Source organism: Rhincodon typus, chromosome 7, assembly GCF_021869965.1.
Source record: "Rhincodon typus isolate 14 chromosome 7, sRhiTyp1.1, whole genome shotgun sequence".
Classification (NCBI taxonomy): domain Eukaryota; kingdom Metazoa; phylum Chordata; class Chondrichthyes; order Orectolobiformes; family Rhincodontidae; genus Rhincodon; species Rhincodon typus.
In genome coordinates this window covers 27,157,104-27,174,344 of record NC_063338.1, presented here as the reverse complement: position 1 = coordinate 27,174,344, position 17,241 = coordinate 27,157,104, and the positions used below count along the sequence as shown (strand labels likewise).

The window sequence follows — 17,241 nt, the reverse complement described above, 5'->3', positions numbered from 1 at the left end:
TTGCAGTTCTTGGATAAGTGAGAGGAATAAGGTTAGCATTTCAGTGAGAGCAGAAGGCAAACTAAAAGATGCATGGTTACACCTTTGTCAGACAAAATTGTAGTATGTGGGCAAAGTCGTAGGAGAGAAAAAGGATCAAGTGGATAACCTCATCTTTAAGGGCTTCAACTCACTGTTAATTTGGCCTCCCTCAGATGAGGGTGAGGACATAACAGTGCTCCTGTTCTCTTCCAGGTAGTTTCTTCTGCCTCGTGTTCTGCACCGTCTTCTCCTGTGAAAGGAAGGAAAGTGTATCAGTGAGCAGCAGGCTGTGAGTGTAGATAATTTGGCTGTCGTTGTTGAATAGCTGGCAATTATTGCAAGCCTTGAGACATGAGTTTGAGACATGTAATAATGTTTAGTACACAAGAATGAGATAAAATATACGAATGTCAGATATGAGTCCTGATTGATAGAGATTGTCAGTGAGTGAATGATGAGGGTAGAGAGAACTGCAAAGTGTCTGAAGCTAATGGTATGACTGGCAATATATGGCATTTGATAATGTATTCACTGACCTTGACCATTTGTGCTCATTAATACCAAAGGGTCGTTCTAGAGGAAGCAACCAGGGTCTCTCCAGCCAGCAATGAGACTCCTGATACCTCAATAAAATTCAACACTCATGTTCTGGACTAGCAAATTTAACTCAGAAAGTTATGACAGATACTCCCTCGCCCACGGTAATGGCCTTAAATGTAATCTTATGAAGTGGCGTACATAAGGTCCTCAAAACTGCATAATCTTCTGGCTGAGTGAGCTGCAATTAAATAGCTATTACACCACCATTAAAAATCTCAGGCACGCTAATACATGGACTCAGTACTATTATGCAGACTATGACAGCTCTTTTTTTAAGTGAGCGTGATGGCTAACTAGTGTGTACATCTACAGCAACTATGAAATTACTGATACCAAACACTGTAGTATCCCATGCTTTTTAGTTAAAAAGAACATAAGCACATGGGTGGCACAGCAGCTCAGTGGTTAGCACTGTTGCCTCACAGCACCAGGGACCCGGGTTTGATCCCACCCTTGGGCAACTGTCTGTGTGGAGTTTGCACATTCTCCCCGTGTCTGCGTGGGTTTGTTCTGGTTTCGTCCCACTGTCCAAAGATGTGCAGAGGTGATGCTCTTTGGAGAGGCGGTATGGACTTGATAGGGTGAATGGCCTGCTTCCACACTATGGGGATTCTATGATTCTAAAAGGAGCAGGAGTGAGCCATTCATTGAGAACACCATTTTCCTGCACTTTCCCCACATACCTTTAATACACAGAAATCTATTGATTCAGTCTTGAACATACCTCCATACCTGCATACCTAAACCTGCATAACGCTCTAAGTATATCTTTATCCATTCATGTGGTGTCAGTAAAATCGACCAGGCCATCAAGAAGGATGCTTTGACCTGGATTGTGCAAAACTTCTAGAGTGTTGTCGGAGCTGCGGTCATCTAAGTAAATGAGGGAGTATTCCATCACATTCCTGACTTGTGCCTTGTCGATAATGGGCAGGTTCTGGGAAATGGGAACAGAATTCCTAGCTGCTGACCTGTCTAGTCGCCACAGTATTTATGTGACCAGACTAGTTCAATTTCTGGTCAATGGTAACCCTCAGTATGTTGGGGATTCAGTAATGGAATGTCAAGAGATGATTGTTAGATTGTCTCTTGTTGTTAATGGTCATTGCATGGTACTTGTGTAATGTGAATGTTACTTGCCACCTTCCAGCCCAAACCTGGATGTTGTCCAGAGCTTGCTGAACCTGGATACAGACAATTAGAGGAATTGCGAATGGTACTGAACATTGCACAGTCATCAGTAAATATCCGTATTCTGTCCTTAGGATGGAAGGGAGTTCATTGATGAAGCAGTAGATGATTTCTCATAGAGAGAGTCCCGTTGTATTTCTCATAGAATCCCTTCAGTGTGGAAACAGGCCCTTCGGCCCAACAAGTCCACACCGTTCCTCAGAGCATCCCACCCAGACCCATCCCTATAACCCACCTAATCTACACATCCCTGAACACTATGGGTAATTTAGCATGGCCAATCCACCTACCCTGCACATCTTTGGACTGTGGGAGGAAACCGGAGCACTTGGAGGAAACCCATGCAGACACGGGGAGAAAGTGCAAACTCCACACAGCCCGAGGCTGGAATCGAACCCGGGTCCCTGTGTTGTGAGGCAGCAGTGCTAACCACTGAGCCACTGTGCCGCCCCTAATGAAGGTTGAATATATATATATATGAGTAGGGAGGATTTACTGTAGCTGTACCTGACCTCGAAGGGACCACATCTGGAGCACTATATACAGGTTTGGCCTCCTTTTAAAAAGGATATAAATTATGCTGGCAGCAGTTCAGAGATGTTTCACTTATCTCATTCCTGGGATGAGGACTTACAAAGAAAGGTAAACAGATTGGGACTTTACCCATTGGAATTTAGAAGAATGAGAGGTGATCTTATTAATGCTTACAAGATCCTGAGTATCCAAAGAGATGATATTTCATCTTGTAGGAGAGACCAAAACTTGGTTACACAGTTAAGAGGTCTCACTTTTAAGGCAGAGATGAGAGCAAGTGTTTTCACTGAAGGGGTCTTTAGTCTGTGGAATTCTCTTCCTCAGAAAACAACGGAGGTTGGGTCACTGAATTCATTCAGGGCTGAGTTAGATTCCTGATACACAAGGGAATGAGGGGTTATGGAGGCAGAAGGGAAAGTGGAATTGAGATGACAACAGATCACCCATGATCTTACCAAATGGTGGACCAACGTTGAAAAACTGAATGGCTGCTTCTGTTTCTAACAGCTGATCAGACTGTCGTCCCAAAACAGCTGGGGTTCAGTTTAATATATATGATACTTCATTATTAAATTGTTGAGCATTTTGAAATTTAATTTATCTTGCTTATCCTGTTTGGAACCAAAGGGATGTAGGAAGGGAATAGGAAAGTCACTTTAAGGGTAATATTGACAAAACTGACACTGTTGTCTTTGTCTTTCACTATTCTGTTTCAATCAGGCAAAGAAATTTCTTTAATAAATATACATTTATTTTATATTGTGCTTTCAATGTTGCAGAATATCCCAAAGTGCTTCATAGAAGGAAAAAACAAACCTTTAAAAAAAGTCTCCATTTGCAAACTTAAAAATGCTTTACGGACTGGTAGAACGATTATTCAATGTCATCACTTTATAAATTGCAGTAATCCCTATTTTACCTTCATCTTTTTCACACCCAAATTTAATTGCTCCTCTTCCAGCAAATTTAATCCAGAATTTTGCATGCTGATTCCAAATCTTTCCATTGCTTTTGTCCAGCACCCTTCCAAGTCTGATTTTCCCTACACAACCCAATCCCTCGCATTCCACTGCTGGTGGGAGAATCTTCAACATTGTACCATAGCACACTGGAATTGACTTGCTAAATTCCCCTGCCTTGCTACATCGCTAAACAGCTACAAATGTTGCTTGAAACCTTAACTCTTTTGGGCCTTTGCTTACTTCTACTAGTGTCCAAAATAATTACCAAATCCTACGCAATGTAGCACACCAAAGTTACCTTTGTTTCTTCGTTGAGGTTGGTACAAGAAATAACACAATGATTCAATTACACATCATTTTAACTCACAGACCTTTGTTCCAGTGCCATGATTCATGTTTGCACCATTCCCAACTCACTTTTCTACAATTGCAATTTAAACACAAGACTATTATAGACATGTTTTTAAAAAACACACAAAACTTTGCTCAGTACTTCAGATGTTACTTTAAATTTCATAGATTATAGTTTGTGGAAAACCCCAATTACTGTAAATCTAATAAAAGCTTCTTGTTACCACAAGCTTCAGTTTAGAAAGACCTAATTCTTTTTGTAACTTGTAATGGAAACCAGATACTCTACAAATTCAGATACATGAGGATCAGACTGGAAGGATGCATGCATAGTGCTTGTAGTAGCCTTATTCTGCTCCTCTAGCACCATATTAATATATAATGTGAAAGTTTTAACAGCATCCCCATGGGACTGCACAGCAATCTGCAGCTTAAACCGTGTCACATACAGTAGAAATTGATATCTATCACGATCATTATTCTTGTTGTCTAAAAGCTCTCCTTTCAGTCTTTTTCCAACAAGCATCTTATCCTCTTTCTCTAATTGGAACAAATAATTCCATCTTTTAGGCTTTTTAAGAGTTGAGGAAAGATTTGAATGGTGTGCAAAGTCTTCGTATTCTGTCTGGCTCGGTCCTCCCTGAAATGTTTCTTTTTTATGTGTGTGTGGCATTCAGCCAGCCGTAGTGCCACACAAGAACCATCATCAAGAGCTATGATATTTATACGAAGCTGCTTGGATGTACAAACTAGTGATACAATAATGCCTTTTATTATGTCCACCAACCATGGACATATGGGCTCCAAAAGTTTCCTGACATGCAGTAATTTGTGGTTTTTTAATTATAAACAGAAAATATTTACGAAGAAACTAGAAGAGAAAAAAAAGCACAAATATAATGGAGTGAATATTTTCTCAAATGTTGCTTAATTGTTTACCAAGAAAATGAAGAAGACACAGACAGTCAAATATCAAGCATTACTTGACAAATTTAGATGCATTTATTGAATGTCTTTTATTTCAACAACAAAGGGTCTAATGGCTTTACAATGCACATAACTTAAAAATAATTATCACTTTGTGATAATACAGATAGAATGTTGATTCACATGAAAAAGAACATTTACAATATGTTAATTTTATATTCACATTGTCAATAATACAAAAGCACAATTATTCTTCATTTCACCAAAGGCAGAAATTTGTGCTTTCTCAAGAGGCACTATGAAAGCAAGTTTATTTTTTTCCAAATAGATAATATATGACAGGTAATGAATAAATAGACATATATGCATTGTACTTTTCAAATCTGGCAAGACCATAGGCTAAAATGCCCATAGATTCACTTAACATCACTGCAGTCCTTGCAGTGTAATAAAACTGAATAGGCAAGACTTAGCGTTGACAATTTCCAGTACATATTTTGGTTAAAATGTTACAAAAAAAACTTGTGTCCTTATTAATTGAACAGTTTGTACAAACTCAACAAAAGTAATTGGTTTTAGAGACGTTCCTTGTCATAATAAACTATACAAAAAACAGCAGAAAAGCTAATTATTGTTTCTTTTTGCTACAATGGAGGGTTTTTTATGGTCACGTCGGTTAAAGATAAAGATCTGTGTAAGAGCAGCTTCTTCTAATGTGCTAGTCTATCTCCATTAAGATCTGTTTATCCCTGAATAAAATTCATTTCTGTGTAAGATCAAGTCTCCTGTTGGCAATCCTGAGATAAATTAGCTAGGGGTTGCACTCCATGTTAAAATGGGCAATTTTTAAAGGTCTTCCTATTTGAAAATTACTATTTCTATTAGTTTCCTTAGTAGGTGCCAAACCACATCCAAAATGCTGCTAAGGATATAAGACAATAAATCTGGGAGTCATGTTTTATTTTTCTTCAGAGTTGCTGCTTGGCAAACAGTAACAGTAATAACCAGCATTCAAGAACACAACAGATACTGGCTGCACCTTACCCATGTTGATGAGGAGAGAAAAAGCATTAAAGGAAGACAAATGAGCATGTTTTCCTCTGTGCACAAAGAAATATTCTTTTACTAGACTTCCATCAGAAAACAATGGCAATCTAATAAATAGACTTGTTCCTTACTGCTATACACAAGGCCCTGAAATTATGCTGCAGGTTATTAGACTACAAGCACTCAAGGTGTTAATCTTAAGTTTCTCTTTTTTACTCTTTTAGCAGAAGTGTTAACCCATTTAGTAACATTAGGAAAAGGAGCCAACCATTCAGACCCTCAGGGCTGCTCATTCCATTAGATCAGGGATCACGTGTCCCTCAGTTCCATTTCTCACAATTTAGTTGAAACACTTTTAATACTAAAATAGCAGGAAGAAAGGAATTCCACATTTGAAGAGTTAAGCATTCAAATGCCAACATCATTCATCTGCTAATAACTGACAGCATAATTTTAAGGCTACAGAGAAAAGTTTTGTTTGAGATGAGGACTGTGGAAGAACCTACAAAATCTTAGTGGCCTACCAATTTTCCAACTTCAAAATTGACTCATACAAGACGACATACCAAGCTTATAGAGAACAGCAATGTACTATTATTTATCAGCCTGTATACAGAATAAAACACCCTGAGGACAGTAGGCCTCAGGCTTTATTATTGTGCACCCCTGAATATAATTATGTCATTCACACCCCATTTTATTATTATTTTCTCTTCTCAGTTAGTGTGGTTAACTCAGTCCCTGTCGCAGAAATCCACATCGTGATTGTGATTGTGATTCCAGTATATGATTACAGGCTTACAACATCATTCCTGAAATTGATACCTGCCTCCTTTTTTTTGGCATAAATCAAATATTAATACTCAGTACAAAAATGAAAAAATACAACTGATTGAACCACACAGCAGCAAACATGTAAGTCTGTAAAATTGTGTGCGTTCTCATAGATGTATTTTGCATTTGCTGATGTTCTGATTTGGTTGTTTTTTTGGCAGTGGTGTTTCTTTCTTGTGAAAAATACAAACCCAAAGTACCTTTAAAGCCACTTGGCAGGTAGCCATACTCAAAATTCAGGACAAAACTTTGAAAATAAATAGGAATTTTAGAAGCAGAAATTCACTCCCCCCACCCCCCCAACCCCACCAACACACAAGTAGGCAGCTTTTCAAAAGCCAAAACAAGTCATCGTAAAGTGGTTTGAGGACACAACCTAATGAACCTTCATTTTACATTTCAGTGTACAGTCACAGAACTTTATAAAAACAGCTTTGTCCCAAGAAAGTTCTGAGAGAATGTCCTTTTTAAACTTGCCCTCAATGCTTCTTTATTTTAACTTTTAGTGCAGGATTGAGCTGTGAAGCAAACTCTGAAATGAGTTTAATCTTTTCCAGTCTGTAAGACTCACAAAGGTCTGTGAATGAAGTCCATTCTGGTATTCTATGTCAAGGCAACATTAGAGTAGACCTGCAAATTCAATACTGCTGTACTCCATACGTATGTAATGCATTACACAAAGCTGTACATAGAATTAACAATGTTCTTTTCTGTAAGGTATGTATTAGTTAGTGTGTTTCACATTATTTCTGTTCTATCTCTGGAGGTTTGGCTTTGGTTTTGCTGAGGTTTTCCTCTCCTGCCTCCATGGTGTACATCTCAGAGCCCTCCTCACTGTCGTTCTCCTCGGGTTCTGTAAGCAGCTCTTCATCTTTGTATTCCGCAACATCAACTGTGGTTCCTAAGTGCTCTTTTAATTTGCCGTGATGCTTAACGTGATAACGCTGGTTTTGAAAAAATTTGATAATCGTATGCTTGGGCAAGTCCAGCTGGGCAGAAAGGGTCTGAATGGCCTCCTGGTCAGGATAAAGGCCCACATCATGAATAAAGCTCTGAAGGATACCCAGAGCCTCTACGGAGATCTTAGTACGTGATCTGGGCTTTTTGGCACAATTATCCTCAGCCGCTTGTGGCTGAGTGACTTTGTCTTCTCTTGGAGGTGAACTGTCCTTCGCAGGCTGGGATTGTTGTCTGTGTATGGCCTAAATTATTGAAGAAACACAATATTACTTTTTGACACAATTCATGCTATTAATTGTTTTCTTTTTGATAGTCACTTTGCTTTCTTTCCATTTGCTCAGATTTGCTTTATTTTAATTGTTGAACAACGCTCTAAAAATTTGTTTATATAGTAGGGCATGCAATAAATCAATACTTCAGAGAAGTAATAACATAATATAGACAAGGTCAGTTGGAAAAGACAAGTGATACGTGATAGTCTTGTTCATCTTTGGTGCGTTAGATATTTAATCAAGTTCGCACAGACTAATGTCATGGCAGTGAAACTTATCCTTGGGTCTTAGCTAAGTTTAATTTCCTTTCAGAAGCAATAATTATCTCTGTGTTGCACACTAATCTAATCCTCTGCCCCAGTGCTGCCTCCATGCTACTTAGGAGCTACTCTATATGGTGTAACCCTTAGGATGGAATATTCCTCTAAAGAAATTCTGGATTAATTTTGATTTATAAGCATATTTGTCACCCATCATCATGATATTTCCTTTAGCCACAGCAATTCTCAGGTTGAAATATGGTAGTGATACTGATTACAATTTGAGTTTTCACCTTTACTATCTCCTATTTGAATAACTGGGTCCAAGATTTTGCCATTGCCGATGTTGACCTGAAGCAGAAATGCATTAAGAGAACACAACCATGTCATTTCACAGGAATGTTACCAGACAAAATTTAACACTGAGTCACACAAGGTGTAAAGACAGGTGACCAAAATCTTGACCATGAGGCGGGTTTTAAGAAACATCATAAAGGAAAAGAGCAATGAGGGATTTGGAATTTGAGGAAGCCATTCCAAAACTTAGGGCCTTGGCAACTGAAGGCAAGACCATCAATGGTGTCATGTTGAAAACTAGGGTCACACAAAAGACCAGAATTAGAGGAGGACAGAAGTTGTGCAGTTGGAACAAGTGACAGGAACACAGCTCACTTTTTACTCAACACACCCGAGGCACTGAAGCTGATTGTGCTGCATGTCCCATTGTGTCAAGTGTAACTGGTTATCTCAGCACTGAGCAGAAATCAATTCCAAGACCTTTCTTCAGAGAACCATAAGTAGTTCTTTTTATCATCAGTCTTCAATATTACAGGCTATACCAGAACCTAGTGATTAACTTGCAAAACAGGACTCAGAGTAAAGCATCAATCAGAATTACTGTCAAATGGATTTAAATATTTCCTGACAAGAATAGTTCTTGCAAATTAATTGCTGTAAGCATTTCTTTGATAGCAGAATACCCTTGTGTTTTGATATGCTTTTACCCATTCATTTGTCTCACAGCTCTAATATCTTCATGCCATCACAAGCCAAACAAAAGGACAGATTGTTATGGCTGTGCCAGTTTTTGTTCATTAGATAAATAGGAAGTTGGCAAGTTGCCCTCCAGTCTTGGGTCCTGAAGAAGGGTAATACCCAAAACATTGACTTTTCCATTCCTCCAGATGTTGCCTGTCTTGCTGTGTTCTTCTAGCGTCCTGTTTGTCTACTTTGGATTCCAGCATCTGCAGTTTTTTTTGTCTCTGCCCTCCAGTCTTGCCTCCCTTGTTGTGGTGAACCTTGTTTATTCTGAATTCTACAGTGCTACTAGCTGAGAACTAGACAATCTTGTGATGAATCATAGCTGGAAACCATAGTTCACCTTTTGAGTGATCCCCGCTTAGGTATGGGATGCATTAATTGAAATTTTCTTCACAAGTCTTGATGACCACAGCTTGGTCAAAAGAAATAAGTTTTAATGAGTGTCATAAGAGAGGAGAGAGAGGGAAAGATGGAATGAGATTTAAGGAGGGAATGCCAGAGATTAGAATTTGGATGACCAAAGACATGGTCACTAATCATGGAGCAACTGAAATTCAGGAATTGGAGAAGCTCAGAGATCTCAAGTTATAGAACAGAAGGTGGTGACATGGTGCAATGATTTACATCCATTTCACTTAATGTCTGTACAACAGTGCATCCGAACTACAACCAGGCAATATGGAGAAAAAGCAGAGTTAACGTTCCGAGTCCAGTGACCCTTCTTCAGAACTAAAGAAGGGTCATTGGACTTGAAATTTTAACTCTGTTTTCTTTCCACAGATGCTGCCAGTCCTGCTGAGTTTCTGCAGCGACTTCCATTTTCGTTTCAAGTTTGCAGCATCTGCTGTTCTTTCTTCTATTTTAAGACCAGGTAATGGTCACTGATTATTATTAATGAAGAAATAACATAATTGTTTATCTCCGTGTATAAAGCGCATATGTTTTACGAAACACTTTCTCAACCTGCTCTGTCACCTTCAATAATTCGCGCACATGGAACCTCAGGTCCCTTGCCTCCATCCCCTTTACAGAATTGTACCTTTTACCTTAGCCATCAAAAGGTACACTTCAATTTTATCCACATCAAATTTCATTTGCTGCATGATTCATTCCACTAGCCTATATCCTCTTGACATTTATCATTACCTTCCTCAGAGTTCACATTCCTTCCATGCTTTGTGTCATCAATGTCTGTAAACTTTGAAAATACCTGTATAGATAAGTCTACATCTCTGCAATAGATCAAGGAAAGACAACTCTATACCTTCCCACATTCTGAGAAACAACAATCCATGGGACCCAGGGACAGCTAGCTAATTGGATTCAAAATTGGCTCAATGGCGGGAAGCAGAGGGTGATTGAAGGTTGTTTCTCAGACTGGATACCTGTGACTAGTGGTGTGCCACAGGGGTTGGTGCTGGGACCTTTATTATTTGTTATTTACATAAATGATCTGGATGTGAATGTACAAAGCATGATTAGTAAGTTTGCAGATGACACAAAATTAGGAGGTATCGTTGACAGCAAGGAAGGTTATCAAAAATTACAGAGGGATCTTGATCAGATGGGGAAGTGAGCTGAGGCTGGGCAAATACAATTCAATACAGATAAGTGTGAGGTGTTGCACTTTGGAAAGTCAAACCAAGGTAGGACTTATACAGTAAATGGTGAGGTCCTGAGGAGCGTTTTAGAACAGAGGGACCTAGGAATACAAGTACATATTTCGTTGAAAGCGGCGTCACAGGTGGACAGGGTGGTGAAGAAGGCACTTAGCATGCTGGCCTTCATCGGTCGAGGCACTGAGTATAGGAGTTGGGACATCATGTTACAGTTGGGGTGTGGCCTGTGAAAAGACAAGATACCCAGTTCAGCTACCTATCGAGGCTCCCCTGTGAAACCTGCAAAAATGAAACTGTTATTCTGATTTAAAGGCTCCTGGAAGTTTCCTCTTGACATTTCTTGAAGATAGTATCTGAGAAGATCCTAGTTACAACTGCATGTGCCTGATGACACCTGTCTTCTCTGCAAGGACACCACAACGAAAGCCATCTGGACATCTCATATTTTATTCTTTTATTTTCTTAGAATAAACAAGTATTTGGCCAAAGTGTTTTTTTCATGCTAGCCTATGTAGAGAAAGTTTCTTTAATTTTTCTTTAGCTTTTGTCTGTCTGCATGTGTATGTGTGTGTGTACGTGTCTGTGTGTATGTGTATATGGGTGTATGTATATGGGTGTATATATGGGTGAGTATGGATCTGTGTGGGTGTGCGTATGGGTGTGTGTGGGTGTGTCCATGTGTGGATGCACATTAGCTTATTTAGAAGGATCTATCGGTATGCTGTAATATTCCAAACTGTGTGAATAAGTTTTGCATCTTTACAGTATTAATCTTGTTTTACAATAAATCGATAATTTGCGGTGTTTATTAGAGAAGCCTGATGACGGATTTGTATTCAGAAACAAATAGATGAACACATGTAATTGGCCATGTTGGTAATTGGATAAATATTTTTTTGAACTCATGTTGTGACTAGTGGAGTAATGGTGCTGCAGGAGACAAGGCACTCATCCCACTTCAGTCATAACTCCATCTCAGAGAAGACAGCATTTCACTGTTGCTCATTGACATTCAATAACATTGCTATCACTGAATCCCTCACTATCAATATCTTGGGGTGGTAAGCTTTGATTAAAAGTTCAACTAAACCAGCCATCTAAATACTGGGGTTACATGAGGTTGGAAATTCTGAGGGTAACTCACCTCCTGACTCCCCACGGTCTGTGCAAAATCTACAAAGCCAGGAGTGTAATGGAATGTTCTCTCCACTTGCGTGGATGAATATAGCTCTAACCAGATACTGGACATCAACCAGGACAAAGCAGCTCACTTGTTTCATACTACATCAGCCACCTTAAATATCCACTAATTCCATCAGTAACGTACAATGGCAGCAGTCTGTACCATCTACAAGATCGACTCCAGTGAGTCACTGTGGATCCTTTGATGGCACTTTACAAACCTGTGAGCTCCAGCATGTAAAAGGACAAGGGCAGTGGCTGCACAGGAACACCACCAGCTGCAGATTCCTCTCTAAATCACACATTATTCCTGGCATCGGGTCAAAGTCCTGGAATTCACTTCCTGACAACACAGTGGGTTTACCTGCACCACATAGAATGTGACAGTTCAAGGAGGTACCTCATCACTTTGACAAGGCCAATTAAGGATGGGAAACAAAGTCTTTCCTTGCCAACGGTGCTCAAATCTGTGAGCGAAAGCAAAGCTAAAGACAGAAATTATTCGCTGACACCATTCTCCTGTGTTGCCCACTTGTGCCTTTGTCATGAATGGTAAAACAAGAGTTAAAGATGAGCAATGGTCGCCTGTGACAGAGAGGTTTTGCTAAGTGTAGTACTGCTTTGTGTTGCGGGGTGGTGGCGGGGGGGAGCCAAGTGGGCTTAGAATGTGGCTGCCAGATGCGTTCAATATTTTATTCCAGCTACAACAAACCAGATTTAGACCATCTTGGACTCTCAATGGAGACTGCAGGAGGACACTGGAGCAGTAGCACACATGCCTAAAAACTAAGGTGTCAGCCTGGTGAAGCTATCACACAGAACTAATTTCAAGCCAAACAGCAAGTGATAGACAGAGCTAAACGATCCCACAACCAATGGATCAGATCTAAGCTCTGCAGTCCTGCCACATCCAGTTGTGAATGTGGGTGAACAATTAAACAACTCACTGGAGGAGGAGGTTCCACAAATATCCCCATCGTCAATGATGGAAGAGCCCAGCACATCAGTGCAAAAGGTAAGGCTGAAGGATTCGCAGCAACCTTCAGCCAGAAGTGCCAAGTGGATGATCCATTTCGACCTCCTTTAGTGGTCCCCAACATAACCAATGCCAGTCTTCAGCCAATTCAATTCATTCCACATGATATCAAGAAATGGCTGGAGGCACTGGAAACTGCAAAGGCAATGGGGCCTGACAACATTCCAGCAATAGTACTGAAGATTGTCTTCAATGCTTTATTGGCACAACATCCACAAGTTTCTACTCCCTCCACCACTGATGCTCAGTAGCCACAGTGTGTACTATCTACAAGATGCACTGCAGAATTTAACCAAAGATCCTGAGACAGCACCTTTTAACGTGATTTGAGAAACTTCAGCTCAGAGTTGATGAGACACTGGGATGCACCAGAGAGGGGAAAGGTTACCTGGAAGTTTTGTTCCAGAAGGCAATTTGGTCCACTGCAAAATATAGTAGGGATTTACTGTGTGTGAAGCAGGTAAGGGAACCAAGATAAGAGATGTGGAGGAGTTTCAGACATTGAAATGTCAAAAATGCCTGAAATCCTTGCAATTTGTATAAGTGAGAGTGGGTGCTGAAAGGTGGATAAGCAGGTACTATGGTACAGAAAGCCATTCAAATGGAGCACTGGGTGGGGGAGGGGAGGGAGGAAATAGCAATGTAGTCTTCATAGGGGAGAGTTATAGTCGAGGGCGTAGACAGAGTTCTCCGCAGCTGAGAATGAGGGCTCAGAAGGCTGGGTTTTTGCATGTTGTCAGAGTTCAAGACATCTCTTCTCAGCTGGAGAGGAACATGCAGAGGGAGGCAGAAAACATAGCTGCTGTGGTCTATGCAATATGACAATAACAACACAACCTGGACCAGAAAAGAATTCGGTTTGGAAAAATTTGGGCAGCTGGGGTAAAATCAAAAAGCAGGACCTCAAAGATAATAATCTCTGGATTATTACCTGAATCAAAAGCAAATTGATGCATGGCAAATGAGACAATGAAGAGATGGTAAGAAATGAATAGATGACTCAAAGACTGGTGTGGGAGAACTGGGTTTCAATTCATGGGGCACTGGCACCAAGACCAGGTCAAGTGGGAGCTGTAATGTTCGGGCAGTCTTCACCTGAACCATGCTCAGACCAGTGTATGGTGAATTGTACAAGTTGGGGTGATAGAGGGATTTAAACTAACTCATGTGGGAAATTGATCATGTGAGAGAATCTGCAGTAAATCTAAAAAATCTCACTGCATCTTTTTGTATCTGCCGGACAGCGAGATAAGTTTCTCACTAGGCAGTGGCAAGTTGCAAATAAGGGGGATTATTGCTTATTAAATACCTTATTGATGGTACAACTCATCTCAGGAATATTTAGCTTCCTATCCAATCAAATGCACCGAACCAGCTTGACATTGAAAACTCTCAACATGAAAGGCAGAGGGTACCAGCCTGCTTCAGCCTCCATGTCACTTAGCACCAAACAGCGTCTGAGGTCTCAATCCATGGGCACCAGCTTAATGCTCCTCATGTCCATAGGCACTGGCATCCAGCATTTGCCAATCCCTCACAATCCTCATAACATCTCTCCAATCCTTAGGAATTTAAAACCTGAATTGCTGGGGTCACCAGCACCTAACATTGACCACCAGCTCACGGAATCGACCAGGCTGTATCTAAGGGCTGTGGTCTCTTGGCACTTGCCTGCATCATCCTTGCCTTCCCATCATGCCTATTAGCATGTTGGCACCTCAGCCAAAGCCTAAAATCTTTCAGTGTCAACAAGCTCCTTTATACAGACGTACAGACAGGCTGCTTGTCATGACTGCCAGAACAGGTCTGTCTCAAAAGGCAGGGATACATTGCTCGACAGAAATGAGCCAATCTAATACATGTCAGAAACTGATTGGGACTAGCCCTTATTCCAGTAAAGGTTGGGAGGAGAAGGGGAGCTCAGTCTATCAGGGGTCAATCACAGACACAGTTCACACCTAGTGTCTAGGGGCTTGGCCACAGTCAGTCATCCACTTGGACCAATCATGGTCAGGGGATCTACCTGGCTGCAGTCAACGAAATACGGAGTGCACAATGGTCAGTCCCATAAAGCCATCACCAGAAGTTGGGTGGAAATGGTGTATTGTCAGCTGGGGTGCTGCAAGTCAGGGGTCTGGTCAGTCATGTCAAGGGACTGTTTGTCGAGGTCAATCAGAGGGCTGAGGCAAGTTGAATCCTGGGGGTTTTGTGTTGTAGTAGACAGTAATAGAGGAAACTAGAGATGAATGGAGGAATTGAACTGAAGAAGAGTTATGAAAAAGGGTCATAATAGACTCAAAACGTTAAATCTGTTTCTCTCTCCACAGATGCTGCCAGCCTTGCTGAGTTTCTCTCGCATTTTCTCTTTTTATTACAGCAGACTATTCTCGATTAGTACTGAGCAATGAGTCACAATTAATCAATACTTCATGGTAATACAACTCCTAGGTGACAGCAATTATAATGTAAGAGCATTTCACATTCAGATTGCAGGGAAGAAATGTGGATCAACGACTTGTGTTTTAAACCTGAATAAAGTGAATTAGAAGGATGTGAAAGCAGAGCTAGCTAAAATGAAGGAGCAAGCAAGGTTAAATGGTAGGCAGAAGGAACGCACTGACAAATTTTTAAGGAGATATTTAAAAACTCTCAGCAAAGGGTGGAAAATGGATGATAGGGCCTTGGGTAATGTTGTAGAACAGAGAGACCTACGGGTTCAGGCACATAGTTCTTTAAAATATGCATCACAGGTAGACAGAGTGGTTAAGAAGGCATTTAGCATGCTTGCCTTCATTGCCCAGATCTTTGAATATAGGAGTTGGGACGTCACATTGAGGTTGTAGAGGACATTAGTGAAGCCTCTTATGGAGTACTGTGTCCAGTTCCAGTCATCCTGCTATAGGAAGGACATTATTACATGGCAGAAAGTTCAGAAAAGATTTTCCAGGATGGTTGCCAGGAATAGACGGTTTGAGTTATAAAGATAAACTAGGTAGGCTGGAATAAAGGAGGTTGACAGGTGACCATATAGAGGTTTGTAACATCATGAGGGACACAGATGAGGTGAATAGCAAAGATCTTTTCCCTAAGATGGGGAAATTCAAAACTAAGGGGCATATCTTTAAGGTGAGAGGAGAAAGACTTAGAAAGGACATGAGGGGCAACTTTTTTACACAAAGAGTAGTTAGGGGTGTGTGGAATGAACTGCTAGAGGAAGTGATGGATCCAGGTATAGTTACAACATTTAAAAGATATTTGGATAAGGACATGAATACGAAAGGTTTAGAGGGATATGTGCCAAACGCAGGCAAGTAGGACTGGTTTGGTTTGGCAACATAGTTGGTATGGACTAGTTGGATCAAAGGGTCTGTTTCCATGCCGTATATCTCTAAGACTCTATGACATGACTCTTGGAGAAAGTTACATGATCTGTGACTGAATAAGGGAGTTAAGGATCATATCAAATTGAAAGAAACACTGTACAAATCTGCAAAGATTAGTGGCAGGTCACAAGATTGATGAGATTTTAAGAACCAGTAAAAAATGATGAAAATAATAAAGAGGGATGGTATGAGAAGTAAAGTATAAGAGAATGCTAGCCAATATTATAAAAGCAGACAGGAAGAATCTCTACAAGTACTCAAGCAGGAAGTGAAGAACTGAAGTTTGTGTTAGCCCCCTGGAGAATAAGACTGGGAATTGATCGTGGAAAATAAGTAAACGGCAGAGGTATTGAACAAATATTTTGTGATTGTGTTTCCTTTTGAAGACTTGGAAAACCTCCCAATGATACTTGAAAATCAACAGCTGAATAGAAGCTGGGTACATAGAACAATCAACATCCCCAAGGAAATGGTGTTGGGAAAATTATCAGACCCTAAGGCTGATGAGTACCCAGGACCACTTAAAATTAGTGGCTGCAGTGATTATAGAAGTATTGGTTATGATCTTCTAAAATCTCTTAGGTTCTTGAAGGATCTCAGTGGGTTGGAAAATGTAACATGTTTATTCAGGAAAAGAGGGAATGAAAAGGCAGCAAAGTATAGACCAGTTAGCCTAACATCTACGGATGGTACAAGAATCTGTTGTGAAGAAGGTTGTATAGAATACTTAGAAAATCATAATGTAATCAGTCTGAGTCAACAAGACTTTGTGAAAAGGAATTGGGTTTAGCTAATCTTTTGAGAAAGTAACAAAATGTGGTATACTTGGATTTCCAAAAAGCATTAGATAAGAGCACCTGGTGTAGAGGGCAACATATCACCATGAGTAAAGGATTGCTTATGTAAGTGAAAGCAGAGTGTAGAGATAAATTGGTCTTTTTTGCGTTCTAGGCCTTAGTTGATGGAGTGCCACGGGGATCAGTGCTGGGGCCTCAACTATTCAAAATCTATTTTAATATCT

The 17,241-nt window shown here is 40.3% G+C and overlaps 1 protein-coding gene across 1 annotated transcript in view; it reads right to left on the bottom strand.

The window, feature by feature from the left end:
* Positions 1-6,795: 6,795 nt before the first annotated feature.
* satb2 (SATB homeobox 2) overlaps positions 6,796-17,241 on the bottom strand; it is a 166,540-nt gene continuing 156,094 nt past the window's right edge. The window contains exon 13 of the mRNA XM_048599022.1: positions 6,796-7,669. Within this exon, the coding sequence (XP_048454979.1) occupies positions 7,211-7,669 (459 nt within the window). The 3' untranslated portion in view covers positions 6,796-7,210. The remainder of the gene's footprint in view (positions 7,670-17,241) is intronic.